General features: G+C 42.0%; 2 protein-coding genes across 4 annotated transcripts in view; one reads left to right on the top strand and one right to left on the bottom strand.

Annotated features, from left to right (window-relative positions):
- Positions 1–376: 376 nt before the first annotated feature.
- LOC108671838 lies at positions 377–16,875 on the top strand. Its single transcript, XM_047883171.1, has 5 exons — positions 377–1,829; positions 9,451–9,655; positions 11,753–11,899; positions 12,382–12,572; positions 13,278–16,875. Exons 1-5 carry the CDS (start codon positions 906–908, stop codon positions 15,168–15,170), a joined length of 3,360 nt encoding a protein of 1,119 aa, XP_047739127.1. The 5' UTR covers positions 377–905; the 3' UTR covers positions 15,171–16,875.
- Positions 16,876–18,064: 1,189 nt separating this feature from the next.
- The window catches only part of LOC108671839 (SCY1-like protein 2), an 11,017-nt gene continuing 6,019 nt past the window's right edge, over positions 18,065–23,062 (bottom strand). The window contains exons 6-10 of one of the 3 annotated variants that reach the window (XM_047883168.1): positions 22,583–22,732; positions 21,725–21,946; positions 20,204–21,429; positions 19,794–19,959; positions 18,065–19,736 (exon numbers count right to left, since the gene is read on the bottom strand). In XM_047883168.1, coding sequence (XP_047739124.1) covers positions 19,119–19,736; positions 19,794–19,959; positions 20,204–21,429; positions 21,725–21,946; positions 22,583–22,732 — 2,382 coding nt within the window. In that variant the 3' untranslated portion in view covers positions 18,065–19,118. Of the gene's footprint in view, positions 19,960–20,203; positions 21,430–21,724; positions 21,947–22,582; positions 22,733–23,062 lie in introns of all 3 variants that reach the window. The other 2 variants (XM_047883169.1, XM_018159434.2) reach the window with 2 other exon arrangements.

The raw sequence follows: 23,062 nt of genomic DNA, 5'->3' as shown, positions 1-23,062 counted from the left end.
TTTGCTTGTATATATTCCAACATTAAATTTATATCTCTTAAGTATAATCTTTTTATAAATATAAAAATAATCATATGTCTGGCGATAACCTAGGTTGATGAAGAACATAAACTAGTTCATTGACATTTATCATTTATGTTATTTATAAGTTTATGACATTTACCATCCAAAGTGAAAAAGATTTTCTCTCAACCTTTAGCTATACCTTTTGATAATTGAATTATCTCTACATTATAACTTGTGTCGAGTAACAAGGAAAATTTCCGTTAATCGTTGACTATGTTTCAAATTTTCATGTGGATAATAATTTTGATTTTTAAAGTTTTCAAAGTCAACTAGAGCAAATAATCAAAAATTTAATTTTTCCTCCCAACAGATGCATCATCCACACCGCCGGATAATCGAAGTGCTAGTGTATGGTTAGGCTCTGCCTGCACCATGGTGACTATACGTAACTAGATGGTGTTCACCATACAAAATACGTAACTAGAAGCTGATCACTATACAAAACTAATAGGATTTTGCCCCAAATTATGATGCTAAAATCTGTGAAGCCACGTCTAGGGTAACTTGGACCAGGACAAAACTAGAGTCTTCAGCCGCTGTATGAAGCGCGAGATGCTGTGCGACCAAGTAAAATTTGTCTTCATCTGAAACTCGAAAGGCATTTCTACGTGATGATTGCTACAGAAAACTAGGAGGTCCTTTCATCAGAGATGATTCCTACAGACAACTAGGAGGTCATTTCATCCAAGATGTTTCCTACAGACAACTAGGAGGTCCTTTTATCCAAGATGATTCCTACAGAAAACTAAGAGGTCCTTTCATCATGATGATTCCTACTGAAAACCAAAAGGTCTTTTTATCCAGGACGATTCCTGCAGAAAACTAGTATCGCCCTAGCGATGATGCCCTCAATCACCTACAGCTGGATCGGGCAGTGTGCTGCTGCGCCCTTGGTGTTGCTGGGGAGTGCGTGGGTGCTGGGGGTGTTCCACTCCTACAGACGCCATTGGGTCTCAGTGGACCTCTTCCTTGTGGCCATCACCTCCCAGGAGCTGGTGATGGCCCTGCAGGTTTTCGCTTACGCACTACTGAGTTTGCTCCAGCCAGAACTAGATGGCGTTTGTGGCGCACTAGTGTGGAGTCTTAACGCCACTCGTAGCCTGCAGTTTGCCACTGTGGCGTCACTACTGGCTGATCGAGCCCTGACTTGCCACTGGCCATACCGGTACAGGTTCAGCGTCCGCAGGCATCAGCTACGTTACCATTTAGGGGTCTTGGCCGCCATGGCATCACTTCTTGGTGTTGCCGCCCTCATGGCAAGACCTCAGGACCCCTCATATTTCCCTCACTGCGCCACATTACCTCATGTGCTGCATATACGCCTGGCACTGTTCATGTTGGCTGTTTACGGAGTGTTCCTGTTAGGCGGTGTTCTCAGCATCGCCGTGGTACAGACCAGCAGGGGATGCTGCTCATCTGATGTGGACTTAATGGACTTGGGAGCTACAGGGGCCACGAACACGACTTCTTCCACGTCTTCCACCAAAAGACCTTTGCCACCCTCATCCACCAACACCGTCAGCAGCCACGGCAGTAAAGTGCTACCCTCTAGAGCCTCTTCCACCTCATCCATGGGCCCCGGTGGTGGAAGGGGGATGAGGACTGCTTCATCCACCACAGACTTGCTTCCAGCTCCAGCAGCTACTAGACCTGGAGTGCTGAGGACTTCCAGCTGTGCTCCAGCTGGTGGCAGTGACTTCAGATGGCGCACCACCATCTGCGTGGTGCTGCTCGCTTGTCTCATCAACCACCTGCCGTATCTCGTGAGTACTTTGTTTTTTTAAACCTTTTGTGTGCCGATGGTAACCCTCGTTACCAGCAAAGGGTTAACCCTCTGTCTACCAAAAATAACTCTCGTTACCATCAAATGGTTAACCTTCTGTCTACCAAAGGTAACTCTCGTTACCAGCAAAGGGTTAACCTTCTGTCTACCAAAAATAACTCTCGTTACCATCAAATGGTTAACCTTCTGTCTACCAAAGGTAACTCTCGTTACCAGCAAAGGGTTAACCTTCTGTCTACCAAAAATAACTCTCGTTACCATCAAATGGTTAACCTTCTGTCTACCAAAGGTAACTCTCGTTACCCGGCCTGTAGGTACGAATAGCATTGACGACTGTTAATGTATTCGTATATTTATGAATGAATGGCAACTATTCGTACATTTATTTACGAATAGCATTTGACGGTCAATGTATCCGTAGACGAAAGGTTAACTTTTACAGACTTTTGACATATTTTAATTTCCTTTATTTTCCTTGCTTACCAACGAGGTGGTTGACACGTAACTCGAGTATGGGTTGATCTAAATTATTGAATGAAATAGAACTTTATAGTTAATCTTTAATTTATAAAATAGAAAATCTGATTGTCAAGTGACCATGCAATGCATTGAGCTCCAATGCAGTTTGGAACGTTAAAATTATAAATTAATGTTTAATTACTAACATTTCATTGATGACATGCTAATTCCCTAACAAAATTTAGAGTCGCCCCAGCTTCTGGTAATCCTAATCAGAAGCTGTCGCGATGTTATGGACCGCGTATGCGCATGCGCCGTGCCCCGTTGAACGCACTTACGCACGACCTGACGCGCTCGACTGCGCAGCGTGTGAGCGCAGTTGGAGATACGCTCCCTATACGCAACATGCGTATTAAAAGCGTTGATATTTCTAATATATTTATATAGTGAGATCTCACGTATTTTAAATTTATTGCAATTTGATATAATTATCAATATAGGAGTATATCAATCTTTGTTTTTCGAAAATAATATACGAAAATAATATGTATAAATTATTCAATCACTCTTAAAATATCAAATATGCCTAAATTAGAAACCGCAATAACGGTAAGAGAGTTACAATTTCTGCTCTATTCAACTTATAACTGAATCATCAACTTCAGGTCTAAGTGCAGTTGATAAAAATTTTCTCGACGGTGAAATAGAAATCGTTAGATGTCATTTTATTCATATTATGTTATATGAAAAAGCCTATAAAAATTGCNCCGCCCCTGCATGGGCATGTGGGCACCCCACCTCATACCCTCATACCCCGCCCCTGCATGGGCATGTGGGCACCCCACCTCATACCCTCATACCCTGCCCCTGCATGGGCATGTGGGCACCCCACCTCATACCCTCATACCCTGCCCCTGCATGGGCATGTGGGCACCCCACCTCATACCCTCATACCCCGCCCCTGCATGGGCATGTGGGCACCCCACCTCATACCCTCATACCCCGCCCCTGCATGGGCATGTGGGCACCCCACCTCATACCCTCATACCCTGCCCCTGCATGGGCATGTGGGCACCCCACCTCATACCCTCATACCCTGCCCCTGCATGGGCATGTGGGCACCCCACCTCATACCCTCATACCCCGCCCCTGCATGGGCATGTGGGCACCCCACCTCATACCCTCATACCCCGCCCCTGCATGGGCATGTGGGCACCCCACCTCATACCCTCATACCCTGCCCCTGCATGGGCATGTGGGCACCCCACCTCATACCCTCATACCCTGCCCCTGCATGGGCATGTGGGCACCCCACCTCATACCCTCATACCCCGCCCCTGCATGGGCATGTGGGCACCCCACCTCATACCCTCATACCCCGCCCCTGCATGGGCATGTGGGCACCCCACCTCATACCCTCATACCCTGCCCCTGCATGGGCATGTGGGCACCCCACCTCATACCCTCATACCCTGCCCCTGCATGGGCATGTGGGCACCCCACCTCATACCCTCATACCCCGCCCCTGCATGGGCATGTGGGCACCCCACCTCATACCCTCATACCCCGCCCCTGCATGGGCATGTGGGCACCCCACCTCATACCCTCATACCCTGCCCCTGCATGGGCATGTGGGCACCCCACCTCATACCCTCATACCCTGCCCCTGCATGGGCATGTGGGCACCCCACCTCATACCCTCATACCCCGCCCCTGCATGGGCATGTGGGCACCCCACCTCATACCCTCATACCCCGCCCCTGCATGGGCATGTGGGCACCCCACCTCATACCCTCATACCCTGCCCCTGCATGGGCATGTGGGCACCCCACCTCATACCCTCATACCCTGCCCCTGCATGGGCATGTGGGCACCCCACCTCATACCCTCATACCCCGCCCCTGCATGGGCATGTGGGCACCCCACCTCATACCCTCATACCCCGCCCCTGCATGGGCATGTGGGCACCCCACCTCATACCCTCATACCCTGCCCCTGCATGGGCATGTGGGCACCCCACCTCATACCCTCATACCCTGCCCCTGCATGGGCATGTGGGCACCCCACCTCATACCCTCATACCCCGCCCCTGCATGGGCATGTCAAAATAACATATTATTCTTATAATCCACATAGCCACATGAGAACATAGGCGTGTATGTTGCCTTGTTATAAACATGTTGATATGCCCAGCGAATGTGAATATTAAAGCCATGTTAACATGCACCATGTGTTCACGTATGCATAATTCATGTTAACATGAATAAGTAATGTGTTGCTGGGTGGTAACCTTGCTGGTGAGCACGACTTGCGAGTTAATGAGTTGCATGTTAATGAGTTGCTGGGAGGCTGTTCCACATGTCGGTGATTCGAAGCGAGAAGAAATTTTGTCGCGTGGAGAAGTTGCAGCGCAGTTTTTTTAGTTTATAGCCGTGTCCCCTGGTGTTTAGTTTATAGCTGTGGCCCAGCGAATGTAAAAATGAATGCCATGTTAACATGCACCACGTGTTCACGTATGCATAATTCACGTTAACATGAATAAGTGATGTGTTGCTGGGTGGTGACCTTGCTGGTGAGCTGGAGTTGCATGTTAATGAGCTTTGCATGTTAATGAGTTGTATGTTAATGAGATTTCTATGTTTATGAACTTCGCATGTTGAAATGTTTTATTTGATAATAGCTTAGAATATCACGCCTGGAATGCGAAATGACTCTGAATAACCTTTATTTATTCATATTAAGATGCTATCCTCGTTCTGGGTGAATTAGAAATCGAATTCATCTGATGAATACGTCGGCACCTGTAAATAAATTCTTTTTCTAGTTCTAATATTTTAATATATTCTAGTATAATAATTCAAAAGTATACGTATTCAAATTTTTGTAATGAATAAACTAATTCAATTCATTAAACTAATTCAATTTATTATCACCAATTTTCAAAAAAAATCATTTTGCATTTTTTTTATCCAAAGACCTGCAGAAATTTAATTCAAATGCGGCGAAAGCGTAAAACATTGTTTTTTTTCGTCCAAAACTAAAGCATTTATAGTGAAATTTGCGCGCGCTTTGTAACAACTGTTTCTTGGCTGCGATATGGTGAAGTGGTGATTGTGGTGGTGGTGATGGTGATGGCATTCGTGGTGATGATGGTCATAATGATGATCTTAGTGATGTTTTTTGATGAGAGAGATGATGGTGATGATAGTGGCAGTGAAAGTGGTGGTGATGATGGTGCTGGAGGTGGTGAGGGTGTTGGAGGTGATAGTAATGATGGTGGTGGTGGTGATGGTGATGGTGGTGGTGATGGTAATGGTGATGGAGGCACGACGCATCGTACGCGGCCTCCTCCAGCGCTCACGGCAGGTCAAGGTTGTCGGTAATGCCGTACAACTGCTGCTGGCACTAGTTCTAGAGTTCTGGTCTTCTAGAGTTCTAACTATCTAGTTACTTTCTAAAATTCGTTACTTTTTGAGTTCCTGCTTTCTAAAATTTTACCTTCAATAGATTTTCTTCCATGTTTATTTTAGTTCTTAAAATCAAGAGTTCTGACAGTTCTGACATTATCATTCCACGTTCCAAGCTTCGAAATCTCTCAAATTCCTATTCCCTATTTTTCCCTCTTCACCTAATGCATCCCCTGGCCTCCTCCCCCTCTAATAAGAGAGGGGGGATTCCATCCAGTAATTATTCATATTCACCTTCATCCAGTAATTCATCGATGCCAAATCTCAACAAGTTCCCCCAGTTCACATTTCTTCTTAAACCGCAAACGTCGCTTTTCCGTAGCGCCATGAATTTGTTTTAATTATATTAACTTCCGTTATATTTATTTGTTGACTTCCATTATTTTATTAAATTGCCCAAATAAATAAATTTTAATCAATTTCTCCTAACTCGATTATGGCCCATTTCACAGGCCGTTTCTTTGCCCATCTCTTAGCTCTGATTTATTAAAAATTTTCTTAAATGATGAGTTTTGAAGAAAATATTCCGCTGACGTATTTTCGAGGGGATTGAGTACGGTGAGGGGATGTAAGAGATTGGGGGATTGGGGGGAAAGGGGGCGATTGATGGACAGAAAAACTCGGTGGATTCAGGAAACTGAGGGGATTGAGGGAACTGAGGGAAGTGAAGAGTTCTGGGGACTGAGAAGACTGATTGGATTGAGAAGACTGGATGGATTAAGGGGACTGAGTGGATTGAAGGGACTGAAGGTATTGAGGGGACTGAGTTGATTGAAGTTCTGAGTAGATTGAGGGCATTGGGGGAACTGGGGGTATTGAGGGGGCTGAGTGGATTGAGGGGACTGAGGGGATTGAGGGGACTGTGGGGATTGAGTAGATTGAGGGGACTGAGGGTCTGAGGGGACTGAAGTTGATTGAGGGGCCTGAGTAGATTGAGGGAACTGAGGGTCTGAGGGGACTGAAGTAGATTGAGGGGCCTGAGTAGATTGAGGGGCCTGAGTAGATTGAGGGGCCTGAGTAGATTGAGGGGCCTGAGTAGATTGAGGGGACTGAGGGTCTGAGGGGACTGAAGTAGATTGAGGGGCCTGAGTAGATTGAGGGGCCTGAGTAGATTGAGGGGCCTGAGTAGATTGAGGGGACTGAGGGTCTGAGGGGACTGAAGTTGATTGAGGGGCCTGAGTAGATTGAGGGGACTGAGGGGACTGAAGGGCTGAGGGGAACTTCCCACGCTAGTTTCACTAATGATTGACGAGTCTTTGTTTGGGGCGGCTGCGTGGGAATGTTCATGCCTCGACATGGCAATTGTCCTACATTCCTCGAGGTGAAAATTCCTGATTTATGCCTTTCGGTGTAAATGGTGAGGTATGATTTCTCTTCAATGAAGGCTCATATAGTTCATACCTCGTCAGCCAGAATATTATGATATCATGTTGATTAAAATACCTATATGATCTTATAATATCATATAAAATCCTCTATTATCTTATATGATCTTATATCATTACACATGATCTTATATTATCATATATCATCTTATAATATCATATAATATCATCACACCCATGGCTCGGCCAATTAAGAATTTGTCTCGTATATCTCTTTCAATATTAGCATCCAGTTTTTTACACGTGAATCAATAGATTTTTATTCACAACTTGTCAATAAAGTTAATAAAATTATCTGTTTGAATGGTCATATGCTCATGTGCTGCATAATTACTGAGCAAGGTAGACGACATACCGTATATTGTATTAAAATCACTTGTTTGCTTGAATCGCAAGTTAACCAGTAATTTACAAGCAAAAACAATACCACAAAATCTCACCATATCTTTATAAGAGAAAACGTTTCGGAGTGCAGCTCCATCGGCAGCTCATACGAATTTTAGAATCCCTGTATATATTCAAGCAGAAGTCAAGTCTTAATGCCGCTTTTAGCTCCTTCCCTCTTGAAATAGTAAATAGATTGGCCGTTTACTAGCGTTAATTTCATGTCTTATTCATTTATTTTCCGCTTTGAAACCTGACAGTGCATTTTACTTTACTAATTGATTGTATTTGTATTTCTAGGACTGAAGTTCTTCTGAACTAAACTTTGTGTTATGAACTGACGATGGAGCTGGACTCCGAAACGTTTTCTCTTATAAAGATATGGTAAATTTTTTTGGTATTGTCTTTGCTTTTAAATTCCTGCGTTAACCGTATATTGTTTTACGCGGATAAAAATATTGAATTTGATCTACTATCAGTATCAATATTTAAATGTTATGTTTCTTTACAAAAATTGTGTTTCAATTTATTCCAAAATATCCGCTGCTTATAAAGAGTTAAATTTAGTTAATTTAGTTAAGCTCAAGATGAATGAAAGCTACGTAAATCATCGATGTTGATGTTAAATAAATAACTTGGTTGCATTCAAATATTTGTCATTGTCACCACAGTAGCTATTGTAACCACAACCACAGCCGCTATTGTAACCACAACCACAGCCGCTATTGTAACCACCACCACGTCATGACGGTCAGTATTTTACGTCACCACAACCACACCACAACCACAGCCACGTGGTCAGTGGTCACCACGCCCACGCAATCAACCACGCGCGCGTACGTTGCGGTGGTGCACGCAATATCGCGCGTGATGCGCCGAATTTTGTTCGCTTTTAAGTCCTGCTCAAAAATCACGGAAATTTGGGTCTAAAAAGCATCGCTGGCCGCTCATGAACCGGAGATAATTTTGCTTTCTTTTTGATCCGCTTTCACATCTGGGAACTGAATATTCGTATGGAATTCGTGCGATGAATTTTGTGCCGCGCCATTCATTGTATCGATAAAACGTCAATATTTCAAACGTAATTTTTTTCAACAAATATACATTTTACATTTGTATAAAACTGTGCCTATAATTTCATAGGGAGAAATTTCAATTTCCATTTATACAATTAATAAATTCTTTTTCTATTTTAATTTTTATTTGTCTCAATGCAATAAATTTTGTGTGCTGATCCTGCGTGTTACGTGAACGGCTTTCGCTCTCACCTTTCCTTCTCTTCGCCGGAGATCGATAGGCGCTCAATTCTTCTCGAGCTTTCTTTCTTTCCCTGCGAAAGAAAACTTTCTCTAGACGCAGCCTTGCTCTCTCCAACATGGAAAGAAAATTAGGCGCCCACTCAGTGGGACCCGCTGTACTGGCGGTTGCTGCCTCAGTGGGACCCGCTGAACTGGCGGTTGCCGCCTCAGTGGGACCCGCTGAACTGGCGGTTGCTGCCTCAGTGGGACCCGCTGAACTGGCGGTTGCCGCCTCAGAAACGAGTTCGCGCGATGTTAGTTTCCAAGTGACATCATTTACAAGTGTAATGATGTTTATGAATGCGGAAACAGTGACCTGGCCTGGCAGATGTGAGATTGTGTGTCATTGTTTGCAGGGAAGAACCTCCCTCCGTCCTAGTTAACACGTGTATTAATTGCACATTATTATCAAATTATTATTAAATAAGTAAATTAAATTGAATAAATCAGTATTAACATTTAACACTTCCATCAATTACATGTTGAATCTTTAATAAATTAAATTAAAAAGTAGTTTATTAATTTTTAATTAAATAAATTAATAAAATTAATTAAATAGGTATACGTTTAAAACTTCAATTTAATTAATTAATTATTTATTATTACAGACCCTAGTGGCGCTAGGGACGTTCACCCCCCGCCTGCTGCCCCCCCTGCCCTACGAGCACCTGCTGCTGTGGCTGAGTGCTGCTGAGGGGCTGCTGCTGCCGCTGCTGCTGCTGCTCAGTGACGTCACCTTCAGGGGGGCGGCTACTGCTGCCTGCTGCAGGGGCGCCCGCCCCCCACCGCCCCCCGAGGGGCGTGACTTTAAAGGCACGTGTAAAGGCCTGTTTAAAGGCACGTGTAAAGGCATGTTTAAAGGCACGTGTAAAGGCATGTTTAGAGGCCTATTTAAAGGCACGTGTAAATGCCTGTTTAGAGGCCTATTTAAAGGCACGTGTAAATGCCTGTTTAATTAAGGGGACCGTTTCGGTCAAAAATCTGAAATTGTGGCTTTTCCGTTTTTCAGTATCATTACAGAGGTCCAAAAAATGCGCATCTAATGAGCCCAAAACCATTTTTGTGCGTTAATCTGTTCGTTCACGACAGCCGTCGAAGTGCTTGGCTGAGTGCTGCTGAGGGGCTGCTGCTGCCGCTGCTGCTGCTGCTCAGTGACGTCACCTTCAGGGGGGCGGCTACTGCTGCCTGCTGCAGGGGTGCCCGCCCCCCAGCGCCCCCCGAGGGGCGTGACTTTAAAGGCACGTGTAAAGGCCTGTTTAAAGGCACGTGTAAAGGCTTGTTTAAAGGCACGTGTTAAGGCCTGTTTAGAGGCCTATTTAAAGGCACGTGTAAATGCCTGTTCAGAGGCCTATTTAAAGGCACGTTTTTAAAGGCCTGTTTAAGGGGACCGTTTCGGTCAAAAATCTAAAATTGTGGCTTTTCCGGTTTTTAGTATAATTTTAAAGGTCCAAAAGATGCGCATCTAATGAGTCCAAAACCATTTTTGTGCGTTAATTTGTTCGTTCACGACAGCCGTCGAAGTGCAAATAAAACTTATACCTTCAATGATGACAAATTTCAGTTTTTCGGCTCTCCTGAAAAATTTAAGTTTTGCACCTTAGAAATCTATCTCCTATGATTTCCAAGCTACAGCAATGAGAGATATACCATTCGATTTGTAAGAAAAATCTCTAGAAACCATCAAATCATTTTTTTTCGATTTCGTTATAGTTTGGATTATATACTGGAAAAAGAGGGTCAGGGTAGGGGAAAATTTGCAACTTTTGGGAAAATTTTGGAAAATCCCCCCTCCCTCCCGAACAAATTCGAAATTCAAGAAAATGGTCGGTTGGATTTTAGATATGTTCGTTACAAATCTAATGAGCTGTCTCTCGATGTCGTAGCATGTTTAATGAATGAGGAGATAGATTTCTACAGTACCCTCTTTTTTAGCCATTTTCTATCAATTTCACGTTTTCTTTCTTTTTTTTTCGAAAAATTCACAGGAACAAAAAAGTCATCGATTTCTGTTTTACATATGTGTACCAAGTTTCAAAACGATCCGTCCGTAAATAAAAAAGTTTTTTTTGACTGAAACGGTCCACTTGAAGGCACGTGTAAAGGCTTGTTCAAAGGCAGGTGTACAGCAGTACAGGCCTGTTTAAAGGCACGTTACGAGGTATAATAATAAACATGTTCAAATGCTGGTCTGAAAAATAACAGTAGGCCTACTCTAAAGCATGCTAAAAACGCGTGTTTTTAAACGAGTGTTCATATATATTTCGTGCCACTACATTCGTCAAGCAAACCTTACAAAAACCAAGAAAAACTAAAACAAAATAATTGCATGAAAATTTTCTTTCTAAGTTTTAAATTGTTTTTAATATTCTAATGAACAAATGCATTGACTTTCACGACGCATAGAATATTAATTTTTTATTGCGTTTATTAATTATTATCAATGTTTTATTGCGACTTGCTGCGCTCAACTTGAAAATAAAGCGGAAATATTTCGCTATTTTTATTAATATTTCGTATTACTTTAATTCTCTTTTAAAGAACCTCCTGGTGATTGATTAATTATTTTAAAAAAATCAAATCGTCGCTGATTTCATAAGAATTTTTTCGTTTTTTTTTTGTCATAATTTTCATAATGAATTTCAATGTGTAATTTATAGTAAATAAAAGCCCTGGAGAATATATGATGACGCTTTCTCTTTATAGTTTGGGGATATTTATTTAATTTTATTCATTAAATATTAATTTAGTTTGGGGGGGATATTTATTTCATTTATTTATTTATTATTGATTTAGTTTGGGATATTTATTTCATTTATTTATTTATTATTAATTTAGTTTGGGATATTTATTTCACTTATTTATTTATTATTAATTTAGTTTGGGGGTATTTATTCCAATTCTATCCCCCAGATGGGGAGGCGCCATTCCGGCTCTTCCCCAGAGACGAGGCTAAGCTCTTCCCCCTGACCAACGGCTCCCTCTTCTCTTCCCTCCTCTCTCTCCCCAGCGACGCTCCTCACCCTCCTCCCCTCTTCAATCCCCGAACATACCGCAAAGGTTCGTATTTGTATATATTAAAAATTTTAATAAACCGGTAATTAATAAAAATTTCATTGATTTATCATTTTATTAGTCTTACTTACAAAAATAACAGGTTATTGTGAATATTCGTTTAAATGGCAGGATTTACGGTAGTCAAATTTGCCTTCATTTTCACTACAATGAATTTCTCAACAATATCTATTTGTGATCGCGTATGATAATTTATTTTTAATTAAGGTTATTGAAATTCTTATTTACACTGAAAAAATTCTGTTAAACGATTTAAATCCAGAAAAATATAATATTTTCCAATTGTGTAGAAATGCAAAAATTAAAAAAAAAATTATCGTCATTTTAGGGGACAAAAAAAAAAAAAAATTTGGGCTCATTCATGTAAATGAATTTGTAAGACTTAACAAAAAAATTTCAGGAAATTTTTATTAGGTTTAGAGCTAACAAAACATTTTGGGATCGTTGACGCAAGTTCCGCTGACCAGGAGCGAGTGACACCGTGCGGACGGAGGATCCCAGTCCGCGGTTTAGAGACCTCCGCCTTTTAGGGAGCAGCGCGTCGTCGGGTAGGGAGCACGTGCCGTACAACGCTCCCTACTACTGCAGGGACCTCAACAACTCCCTAACGTCCCTCAATAACAACAGGGACCAACTCTACTCCCACCCCAACAACAACGTAAAAACTCCGTTAATTTCTTGTTTTGCATTTACATAGCGTCAATGTATTTATTTATTTTGGCCTAATTTCTTATTTTTTTTTTGTTTGTTACGGAACTTTTATAATCCGTATATTTCGTGCTTACATTTGTTAATTCTAATTATTATTTAATTATTGTGTTTAATTGTCAATTGTTATTGTGTTTGTTTCTGAACATCTATAGTTTTTGCGATTGTGATCTTTGTTTTTTATCTATATAAACATTATTTACATAATTTATTATCATCTTTATCATATTTCCATCTTCTTTTTCATTTTTTCTTTTTAACAGGAAAATGCTCGATAATATCCGGCAGAATTTATCAATCTTTTTTTTTCCTTGATCCTGCCAAGAAGTATATTCCTCAAGAACATAACATAACGCTTCAATTCCAACATCAGAAGCTAGGGATTTAATAGTTATTTTTCACCCTTTATTTATTCATTATTCCGAAAGCTCATGGGAATATTCATCGAAACTTGCATTACATTTATTCACATTTACTTCTTGGTAATGGTACTCAATATGAAGTAATTTTGACTAATATTAATGAAGTAATTTTGTAGTAATATTATAAAGTAATTTTGAATAATTTAATTTATTTTGATTACTTCACGTTGCTTTGCAGACATCGATGATCGACAACTCATTCAAAATGAATTAATTTTTCGTTGATTTTGCAGACCTCGACGATCGACAGCTCGGTCAAAGAAGACCACATTTACGCCACTCTGTCCGAGACGTTCGGTTCGACGTCGTCTTTCAGTGACGGGTTCCTGAACGACGAAGCCCGTTGCCCGTCCGTGACGACGGTCGCAAATGACGATTTTGAGTTCCACGACCCAAGAACCTCAGGTTCTAGCATCGACTTCTACCAAATGCAAGCTAGGAACCCTTGTCTGCGTCAACAGAGCTACAGTTCTTCGTCGTTCTCAAGCTCTAGCGAGGTTCTCAGTTGCGGATCACGTGCCAAAGATGACGACACTTTGGTTCTTTGTCGTCCACGAAAACCACCAAGAAGTCTTGTTCGAAGACCTCCAGCAGAGTTACCCCCGGAGGCTCTCGGTTCTCGAGTTTTGCCTAATAATTATAAATCACCTCCACGAATTCCTCCTAGAAATCACGGAGCAGATGTTATCTTGGAAATGAACCAACAGAATATCACGTATTCTGCCAAGAAGCCTCCGATGCTCAGGCAGTGTTCTCGGCCTCATGCAGGGTTCGACAACTTGGCTTTTGATAGCGATACTCTTGAGAAAAAATACAGCATGCAGCGGAACACAGAGAAAAAATACTACCCAACTAATTCTCTTCATAGTACAGACTTGCAGGCAGGGAAACCTAGACTGAAAAACCGTTTCCTTGAGGAAGATAATCATGAAGGGACTCTTTCGAGGAAGCATCGCGTTTCTTCGCTGTCCATGAGCGACCTCGACAGGTTAGACCACAAGAATAGTGAAGAAGGGGAAGAACAAATGATGTTCCTCCTGCCAGTCAAAAGCGAATCCATGCTCAGTCTTTATAGACTTTATTTGGCCGAAGATGATGAGTCGTCAGGTCTACGCTACACCATCGAGGTTTCGAGGTCGGAAAACGACTTATCGTCCTCCGCTGGCGATGACCGAAACAGAGCAGATTACGGCCGATTTTTTGACGATTTGTCCACTTCGCCCCACGAAATCTACCAAAAACGACGTCGTCCCCAATCATCTGCCAGTAAAATTCGCCGTCAACACAAAATTCAACGCGCCAAAGGAGTTCAAATGAAGAACAAGCCTCCCGCTTCTCCGACCCGAGCATCGGATCTCGAGTTTTACAAAGAAAATAGGAGGAATTCTTCGCCAAACATCGGGGTTTCTTTTGGGGATCAAGCCCCGGACGGAGGGGTTCGAGTGGCGATAGTGGATAAAACCCGACGTCAGAACGGCATCATCACTATCAGGGACCCGTCGGGTCTATCCGTCCAGGATCTGCTGGGCGTTCTCAACCGGGCGGCAGCTACTTCTTCTGGTACTTTGCAACCGAAACCCGTTAGCGTTCCTGCTCCGACCAACAAACGCCCAAAAACTATAGGCGTTTCCGCTTTGCCTAATCCTGCAAAAAACGAGCCCCAAATTTACAACATTTCTTCTTCGTTGGGTTCTACGGAACCCCAACCTTTAGGCATTTTGAACCCAGCAACTCCTTCGCAGGGGTCCGCGCAAAATGAGTTGGAGGGTCAGAACCAATTTTTGTTGTCGACTCCACGACGTAACTTTCTCCCCACCTACAGTTTCGGATCAGAGACCCAAATCTCCTCCGAGAACAATCTCGCCTCGAGTAACAATCTTCCCTTGAGGAATTATCTCCTCTCGAGCAGCAATCCTTCCTCTAGTAACAATCTTCCTTCGGGCAGCAATCCTTCCTCTAGTAACAATCTCCCTTCGGACAGCAATCTTCCTTCAGGCAACAATCCCTCCTCGGTGTACGAAACAGCAATCAGGATTCCTTGCGTTAACGTAAAAAACCCTAACTTTATTTCACAAACAAACACTGCGCCGGAATTCAGGAAAATATTCCTTAGTGAATATCTGTGAACACGAGTTTCATTATTCAATATGTGTTGAATAATGTTCAGTTGGCTCACTGTTGGAAGTGATCAGAAAAATTGAGTGACACCATTGAGTAACTGTTGAATTAATTCGGTAATTTCCCTATTAATGCAGGTATACTGTAGCAGATATTATATTCGTGTAGCTTAGATTACATACGCAACGATGACGCATTTTGTATGCGTTTTAATGGTTTTGAAATCATTAGATTGTACTTCCTGTACATTCTTCGTACTATTCACATTGATGGCAACCTTGAAACAATGTCAAAGCGTCCAATATATAACCTGATTAAAAGTTGTTAAGAAATTAGATTAGCGTTAGAAATTACAATTCTAACTTCGTATAACTTTATATTGTACGTATTTTTTAAGTTAAATTTGTACGTTATTATTCTACGTTACCAATTTGACCGAGAGGTTACGTACTGATTGTTAAATTGTACGTAAAAATCCACGCTATTTATGCTTAGAATAATTTAATATTCGAATTAAATTATTGTGTAGTCTGCATGTATTTTGTATGTATAATAATATACAGGCGTTCTACTAGAACTAGTTCAGTGCATCAGCGCCTAGTGAAGATTCTAGTTAATACTAGTACTAGTTGATGGGACCTAGCAGTCGTGCAGGATATTTCAGTGCCTCACGACACCTCAGTGCCTCACGACACCTCAGTGCCTCACGACACCTCAGTGCCTCACGACACCTCACCATGTATTTTTCTAGCACATTCAGAAACAATACAGAAGCACACATGTGTACAATACAGAAGTATTCATGTGTACTCTGTACAATATTTATACAGGGCGCATGTGAGCTACTTTGTACGTACGTAAGCGTTATACATCTTCCATATTTTCATATAAATGTTCTAATTAAGTACAAAAGCTTTTGTACATGGCAGAACGATAGTTATTTTTTCGTCATTTTTGCCTATTGTGTTGTATTATCTATTATAGATTTATTGCATGTCATATAGTTTATAAATTTCAGTGTAAAACATTTATCGTTTGAATCTACCATATTTCGAATAAGTATATCTGTAAATATGCAATATATAGTATAGATTAATTTTGCATGGCAGTTCCATGCATCTTATTCATATATGACGTCATCATGGCGCTGGGTATGAAACATAGATAATATTATAAATGTTGACTTTTATATATATATTGAAATCTTGGTCTGTCGACGTTCACAATAATCCTGAAATATAATAATCCTAATCACGCTTTATAATATGCACATATGAATATAGTGAGAAAAAAATGAACACTATACAAATAATAATAATTAAGAGATGTTGAACCCTGGCAAAATACCGGAATGTTTAATGTATCTATTGCTAAATTATTCGTGGAATTCTTAGATTTGTTATTTTTTAAATGTCTAATTAGTAATAAATGTATTAGTAAATACAAAGTAATTTATTCAGGACTCCTGACGGCGTATGTGCTGCATGCAGCCTATAGGTACTAAATACTCATATAATGTACACACACATAAATATACATCATATATAAATATACATGTTGCGTGACCACAGCATTAACATTCTCATGACTCGTACATCTCTACGTATGTAATGTACCCTAAACACGTACATACTCTATATATATCCTCTTTCAGGATTGCTTAATATCCTTTTTCAGGTAAGAATAACTTTATGAATTAAAAATTGAAAGTTTTTTCTGACTTCAAACTCTCATTTTTCATCGCGAAAAACAAGCCCAGGTTTTGCCATTAAAATACAAAATGTCGCCCATTAAGAAGCAATTCAAAAGACTGATCCTAAAAAGCATTTCCAAGCACCGATTAAATACAATATTAAAATAAAATGATTAATGTATCCATATACACACTATGAATTATAGAGACAGTCTCAGAGAAATAAAGGATGGAGTCACGTATCACCAGGAAAATGACTGGATCATTTTGTCCAAATACTGATCCACTTTTATACCAAGAAGTACCGGTAGCACGGATACGCCCTTTGGCGTCGTCAAAATGGTTCAGGGTGACCCACATAATGACAGAAAGTGCATTAATATTTGAACAAAGTCTCAATTGTTTTTTTAGAGCACGTGGAACGATACGGTTAGCACAACAATGCTATGGAGTTTATAGCATTAAATTAAGAGGGCTAAGCGGTGCACATAATATAGATATTAGCGGACGTTTAGAATCGCATATACAACAATAAACTATCACTAGAGTGCCATCACAACAACAGTTTGCACAATAAGAATTACACAACGGAAGTTTACACAACAGGAAGATTGCACAACTGAAAAAATCGTGAAATTTCAATTTCCAGCGTTGCACACTGTGACTTACAACGGCAAGTGTGCATATCAAGTTCGCACAACCAATAGCGTAACAGAAAATTAACACAACAATTTTGCAAAACGTTAATCACAACAGCGAACAGTTTGCACAACAGAAGTTTAGCTATTTTCTGATATCCTTAATAACATTAATTTTCATACATGAACTAAATCATTATTGAAGAAGATATCCTTGAAGGTGAATGTTTCTGCATTCACCAACATTGCGGGACGGCGGACCCCAATGATGTTCACTAGCATACACGATCATACATTTGTCCACACATGACTTTCCATGACCTGAAATGAAATTCAATGACTTTTCAGGCCTGGAAAATGAAAAATCAAATTCCACGACCTTCCAGGTTTTCCATGACCGGTACGCACCCTTTCATAATGATGACGATCATACATTTGTCCACACAGAGAAGTTGCGAGCGCACACACGGCAATATCGACAAGAATGCTTATTAATGATTCATTTAAAGGGTTAACTTCAAGCTAATAAAAAATTACAGCATGTTGTAAAATTACTATTATCATACTAAAAATCAAATTACAGCTCATTTCAGTGCAGCACGAGTAAATAGTTCTAGTAAAAAGCAATACTATTCACTATTTTATTTCAGAGGAAATGCAAACACCATCGTAAGAACATCAGCACAAATGAGCAAGACTTTGTCCAAGAAACTCAAGCAGCTTTGATAATATTGTTTGAATTATGTTCAGCTTCATCAATTATCATTAAAAGAAGGAGATTGGATTAAAAATGAGGCGAATGCAGAAGTAATTAAAAACCTATTGATGAAATTTTATGAATTTGTTCATAGTGAAATATAAGTTCATACATAAACGGAATTTATTATATAGACAAAAAATCCATTAAAGGTTTATCAGAGCAAGAGATAACGTCCGACTAGCTTGCTCTTATCTGAAGGAACAGGTTAGCCACCCCTAGTGATCTAGGTCCACCTAATTGCCTAACATGCTAGATCCACCCATAGGTGCCTAATATACAACTAGGTTATTCTAGGTGCCTGATAAGCTAATTCTACCTCTATATGCCTAATACGCTAGGCAGTTCTAGGTGCCTGATGATCTAGGTCCACCTATAGGTGCCGAATGCGCTAGTATCTTCTAGGTGCTGAATGCGCTAGGTTCACCTAGTCAGGAATAGTTCACAATGAAGCCACCCTCACAAGAGCGAGAAACATTTCAACTTGATATTACGTGGTCACTTTTGCTCAGTCAAAATATAGAGGAGTAGAAAAATATAGGAAAAATGTACGAAATTATAGAAAATTTACGAAATTCATGATTAATTAGAAGATAGACGATTAATACAAACTTGAGCTTCATCATTTAACATTGAAAGAAGTGAACTTAATTAAATATGCCCCCCGTTCTTTGGAGGCAGCTGCTCAGGTTCGATGTTTGTCCCAGAAAATTGGGTTGCACCAAATCAATATTGGGTTGCGCAATAAAAATGTCGGGTTGCACCATAAAAATATCGGGTTGTACCAAATCAATGTTTGGTTGCACCATAAAAATATCGGGTTGCATCATAAAGATATCGGGTTGCATGCACATTAAAGCCAAAAATCTCAGCTCAAGAGGTCGGAAATATCCGACGACGACAGAGGTTTTACCGGCGTCGGGTTCTGTTGGGTCGCCGACACATTTTGTCGGGGAGTTAATATGGCAGAATTCATCACATTTATTGCATTCATACTCATGTTATTCATCGAATTAATACCCATGTTATTCATGGTCGGCATAGCCATGTTGTTCATAGAGCCCATGCCCATGTTGTTCATGGAATTCACACCCAAATTATTCATATTAACAGTCATGTTATTCATGGTATTGATACTCATGGAATTCATGTTCACGGGACCTGCGGAATTCATATTATTAACTGCAAAGCCTTGATTGAAATTGGGCGTGGCCCAGTTCTGGGCTTGCATGGTCCCAGTCGAACCCCAATTTTGTGCTTGCATGCCTCCTGTTGCTGCCCAATTTTGTGCTTGCATGGTCCCTGTAGGCGCCCAATTTTGGGTCTGGGCTTGGACATTCATTTGAGCCATGGGCAAAGACTTAGTAGGCGGCGAAGGCAAGAGATCATCAAAGGCGGCCAAGCCTCCAGGATTTTTCGTAAGGTTAGACGAGGCAGTTGCTTTCAGGATCATGGGTCCAGGAGTGCCTTTAGTGCTGTTGGTGAAAGAGTTGCTGTTAGTGGAGGCATTGCTGTTGGTGAAGGAGTTGCTGCTGTTGGTGAAGGAGTTGCTGCTGTTGGTGAAGGAGTTGCTGTTGGTGGTGAAAGAGTTGGACGTTAGGGAGGTGTTGGCGAGATGGTATTGGGGAGGAGGAGGGAGAGGGGAGGCAGGCAGAATCCCCGTAAGGTCCTTGGGGCTGATGTTGCTCTTGGGGACCAGGCCGCTGCTCCTGCGAACACATGAACTTTATTAACTGAGTTTTCATAATTTTCATCGCAGTAAACAGGGAGTAATATTCATAAAGTAAATAGCAGCGAACTAATGCGTAACATTGAACAAAGCAGCCAACAATTGATTGAACTCACCAAAATAATAAGTCACCTTGGACGTAAAATGGATCACTTTTACCTTCAGATTATTTAAAGAATTCCGAACAGAAAAAAAAAATAAATGAACAAGCAAATGTTCTTTACTTATCGGCGGAGGAGGGAGTAAGAGTCCCACAGGAATCTGCTCCAGGAGGGGGACCAGCTGGGGACACGATAGGGGATTTCGCTCCCGTGTGTCTGGGGGACACGTATTGACCCAGCCCCAGCCCAGCAAACATAGAGTCCAGCTCTGAGTCTGGGCCGCCACTCTGGATGCTGGGCTTTGAGCTGGACGCGTCAGGCATCATCTGGTGCAAAGTCTTCTGTTCATCCTTGATGGAGTTGAGGTATTGAAGTTTATCCTTTTGCTCAGCCTCGACTTTGTCCACCATGTCCCTGATGAGCTTCATGAGCGTCGCGTGCTGCTGGATGGACAGGCAGGATTCGATGGACAGCGGCAGCAGGAAGGGCAGGATCTTGGTGGCCATCACCTCCTTCGTTAGCCCCAGCGACGAGGACGTCAGGGATACCTGCAGGATACCCGTAGCGGCCATGATGACAGGAGCCTCCCTGGACGGTAGCTGCGTCACGAAGGGCACGACGGAGTCCAGCACGAGCCACTTATCCAGCTGGGGCAGCAGGCGCCCCACACACACCAGGCAGCTCACACGTACCGAGAGGTTAGTAGTGGAGAGACAGAGCTTCTGTATCCTTGGTAGGAGATGTGTCTTCATGGTAGTTTTGTCCAAGTGTCTAGCGCAGGCGGGCAGGGCTGCGAGACACAGCTCCTGCAGGGACGAAGTGTCCGTGTCTAGCGCCCTGTATAGCAGTGGTAACACATCACTGCGCACGTCACTAGCAGGTGTCTTCGTCAGCAGTAAGCTCATCTGCTGCATCAGCTGCACCAGCACCTGAACGGGCTCAGTGAGCCTCATGATGGGCTTGAGGTGAGGCAAGACGTGCTTGACGAACTCCTCGTCAGTAGCTCGCTCGGCCACCAGCAGCACGACGGGCAACACGAAGGGCACCATCGACGGGTTGACGGTCTCCTGCACCACAGCCGGCACCACCCTCAGGAGAGCAACCCTGTGTGGGAGTTGCGGGATAAGCTGCGGAAGGCCCTTGTAGAACTGACTCTTCTGGACGTTGTCCCACTGGAAGAGCTGGTCCAGGTAACTCAGCGTCTTCACACTCAAGTCACTGAAGTAACCAAGCTGGCTGAAGTGGTGGGGCGTGGGGCGGGTGCTGGGGGTGGGGCTGAGCAGACGACGGACGTCATCACGCAGCGGCTCTGGCACACCCGTCAGCTGGTGTCCCGACACCCGCGCCAGCTGCACACGGGCACGGGGGAGTAAGAGAGCTACTTAGTTACTTATTACTAGCGTTAACTTAGAACTAATTATAACTATCATAACATATATATAGTGATAGTCAACATAAATACATGCTAAGATCTAAAAAAATTGGTAAAGTGCCCCAGGACATAACGGCCCAAACTTCCACGATCGTAAGGATCAATAACATTAGCCATAATTCCACGCAGTGATGTTACATTTGTTATTTCTGAGTAATGAATGTTACAGGTAGGTTACTTATAATCCTACACGCCCCTCCTACAGCACCAACCTCCCGCCACGCCTTCTTGTAGCCCTCGATGTCCCCTTTATGGGCGGTGTAAGGGCGGCCAGCGTTGAACACGGCCGTGACCAGCACCCCCACACTGTACATGTCCGCAGGGGGGCCGACGCTCCCCCCCTCGTCCAGGATACACTCAGGGGCCAGGTACTCGAGGGGGGGCAGGCAGGGGGGCGGCAGGGAGGGGCGGTACTCGGGGAACTGCCATGACGGCTGTAAAAATTGAAGTTGTTTAAAATTATATCAGATTAACTTGTAAAATAGTCACAGAATATAAACTATGAGAGTTTATACCAGTTCCAGAAGAACAGGAATCATCGTGTAGTGTAGGCCTATATATATTGAAATTGATATTTAAACATGAACATAAAAAACAGAGATAAATCATTGTCTGACTTCTTGAATCAATCCACCTAAGAAACAGTTCTTTCTTGAGTTAACCTCGTCATAGTCGTTTTGCCCCTTGTCAGTTCATCTCCAGCACCAGACCAATAGACTTGCCTCACACTCTTCAGTCGCATCTTAGCCTCTCCTCAACCTTGGTGTAGTTAATTATCTTAGAAGTTCCGACTTTCTACCATCGGGACCTTTACACAACAATTAAAAAAATAAACTTACAAACTCTTCATATATAACCAAATAGATACCTAATTTCAAATAATAGTCTTACTTTTCCTTGATGTTGATACAAGTGACCATTTGAGACATATTCATTAAAATTTATAGATATACCTGAGCATCTGCACCAAAAAAGTACCAATTTTAAAAATTTCCAATAGTAACGTAAGGCTATTTCTGGTGCAAAATGTGACAATTTCTAATAATATCCATTAAAATATAACAAAAAACCTTGGCATCAGAAGCGGCTGAGTTGGTGAGGCAGAAATCAAAGCCAAAGAGCTTCCAGGCGCCGTGTTGGCTCACGACGACCGTGTCGGGGCTGATGCTGCAGTGCACCGCCTTCACTGAGTCGTTTAGGAACTGCAGGCCTTCACATATCTGACAACGGCATTACCATTTAATGGCAAGTTCCTAAGATAACAATACAGTAACCCGAGTAAAAAAAGTTTTTGATAACCAAGGAACAAAATAATGATATAATATCCTTTGTACAAAACGAGAATTTAATAACATAGAAAATTGTTGTATCCTGAGCACACAACTGTACATGCACAAAGCTTTACGGCACAAAGCTGTACGTACCTGGGGCCGGATTATCGAAACTTCGTAACTTTTTGTACTTATGACAAAAAAGTTATGTGGTACGTAAGTACACCCTAATTTTGGCATTATCAAAACTTTCGTACGCAAGTCTTAGCTAAATGCGTA

The sequence above is a fragment of the Hyalella azteca genome, unplaced genomic scaffold (assembly GCF_000764305.2).
Source record: "Hyalella azteca isolate HAZT.00-mixed unplaced genomic scaffold, Hazt_2.0.2 contig12176, whole genome shotgun sequence".
Taxonomy (NCBI): Eukaryota; Metazoa; Arthropoda; class Malacostraca; order Amphipoda; family Hyalellidae; genus Hyalella; species Hyalella azteca.
Note: the sequence above shows the minus strand (reverse complement) of the source record. Positions and strands in the feature narration are given on the sequence as shown.

Excerpts from the sequence above, each read along its gene's own strand:
- LOC108671838 (XM_047883171.1), top strand. The coding sequence starts at position 906 with ATGATGCCCTCAATCACCTACAGCTGGATCGGGCAGTGTGCTGCTGCG. Across the intron at positions 1,830-9,450 it reads TCAACCACCTGCCGTATCTC|ACCCTAGTGGCGCTAGGGAC; the intron begins GTGAGTACTTTG and ends TTATTATTACAG. Across the intron at positions 9,656-11,752 it reads CGAGGGGCGTGACTTTAAAG|ATGGGGAGGCGCCATTCCGG; the intron begins GCACGTGTAAAG and ends TCTATCCCCCAG.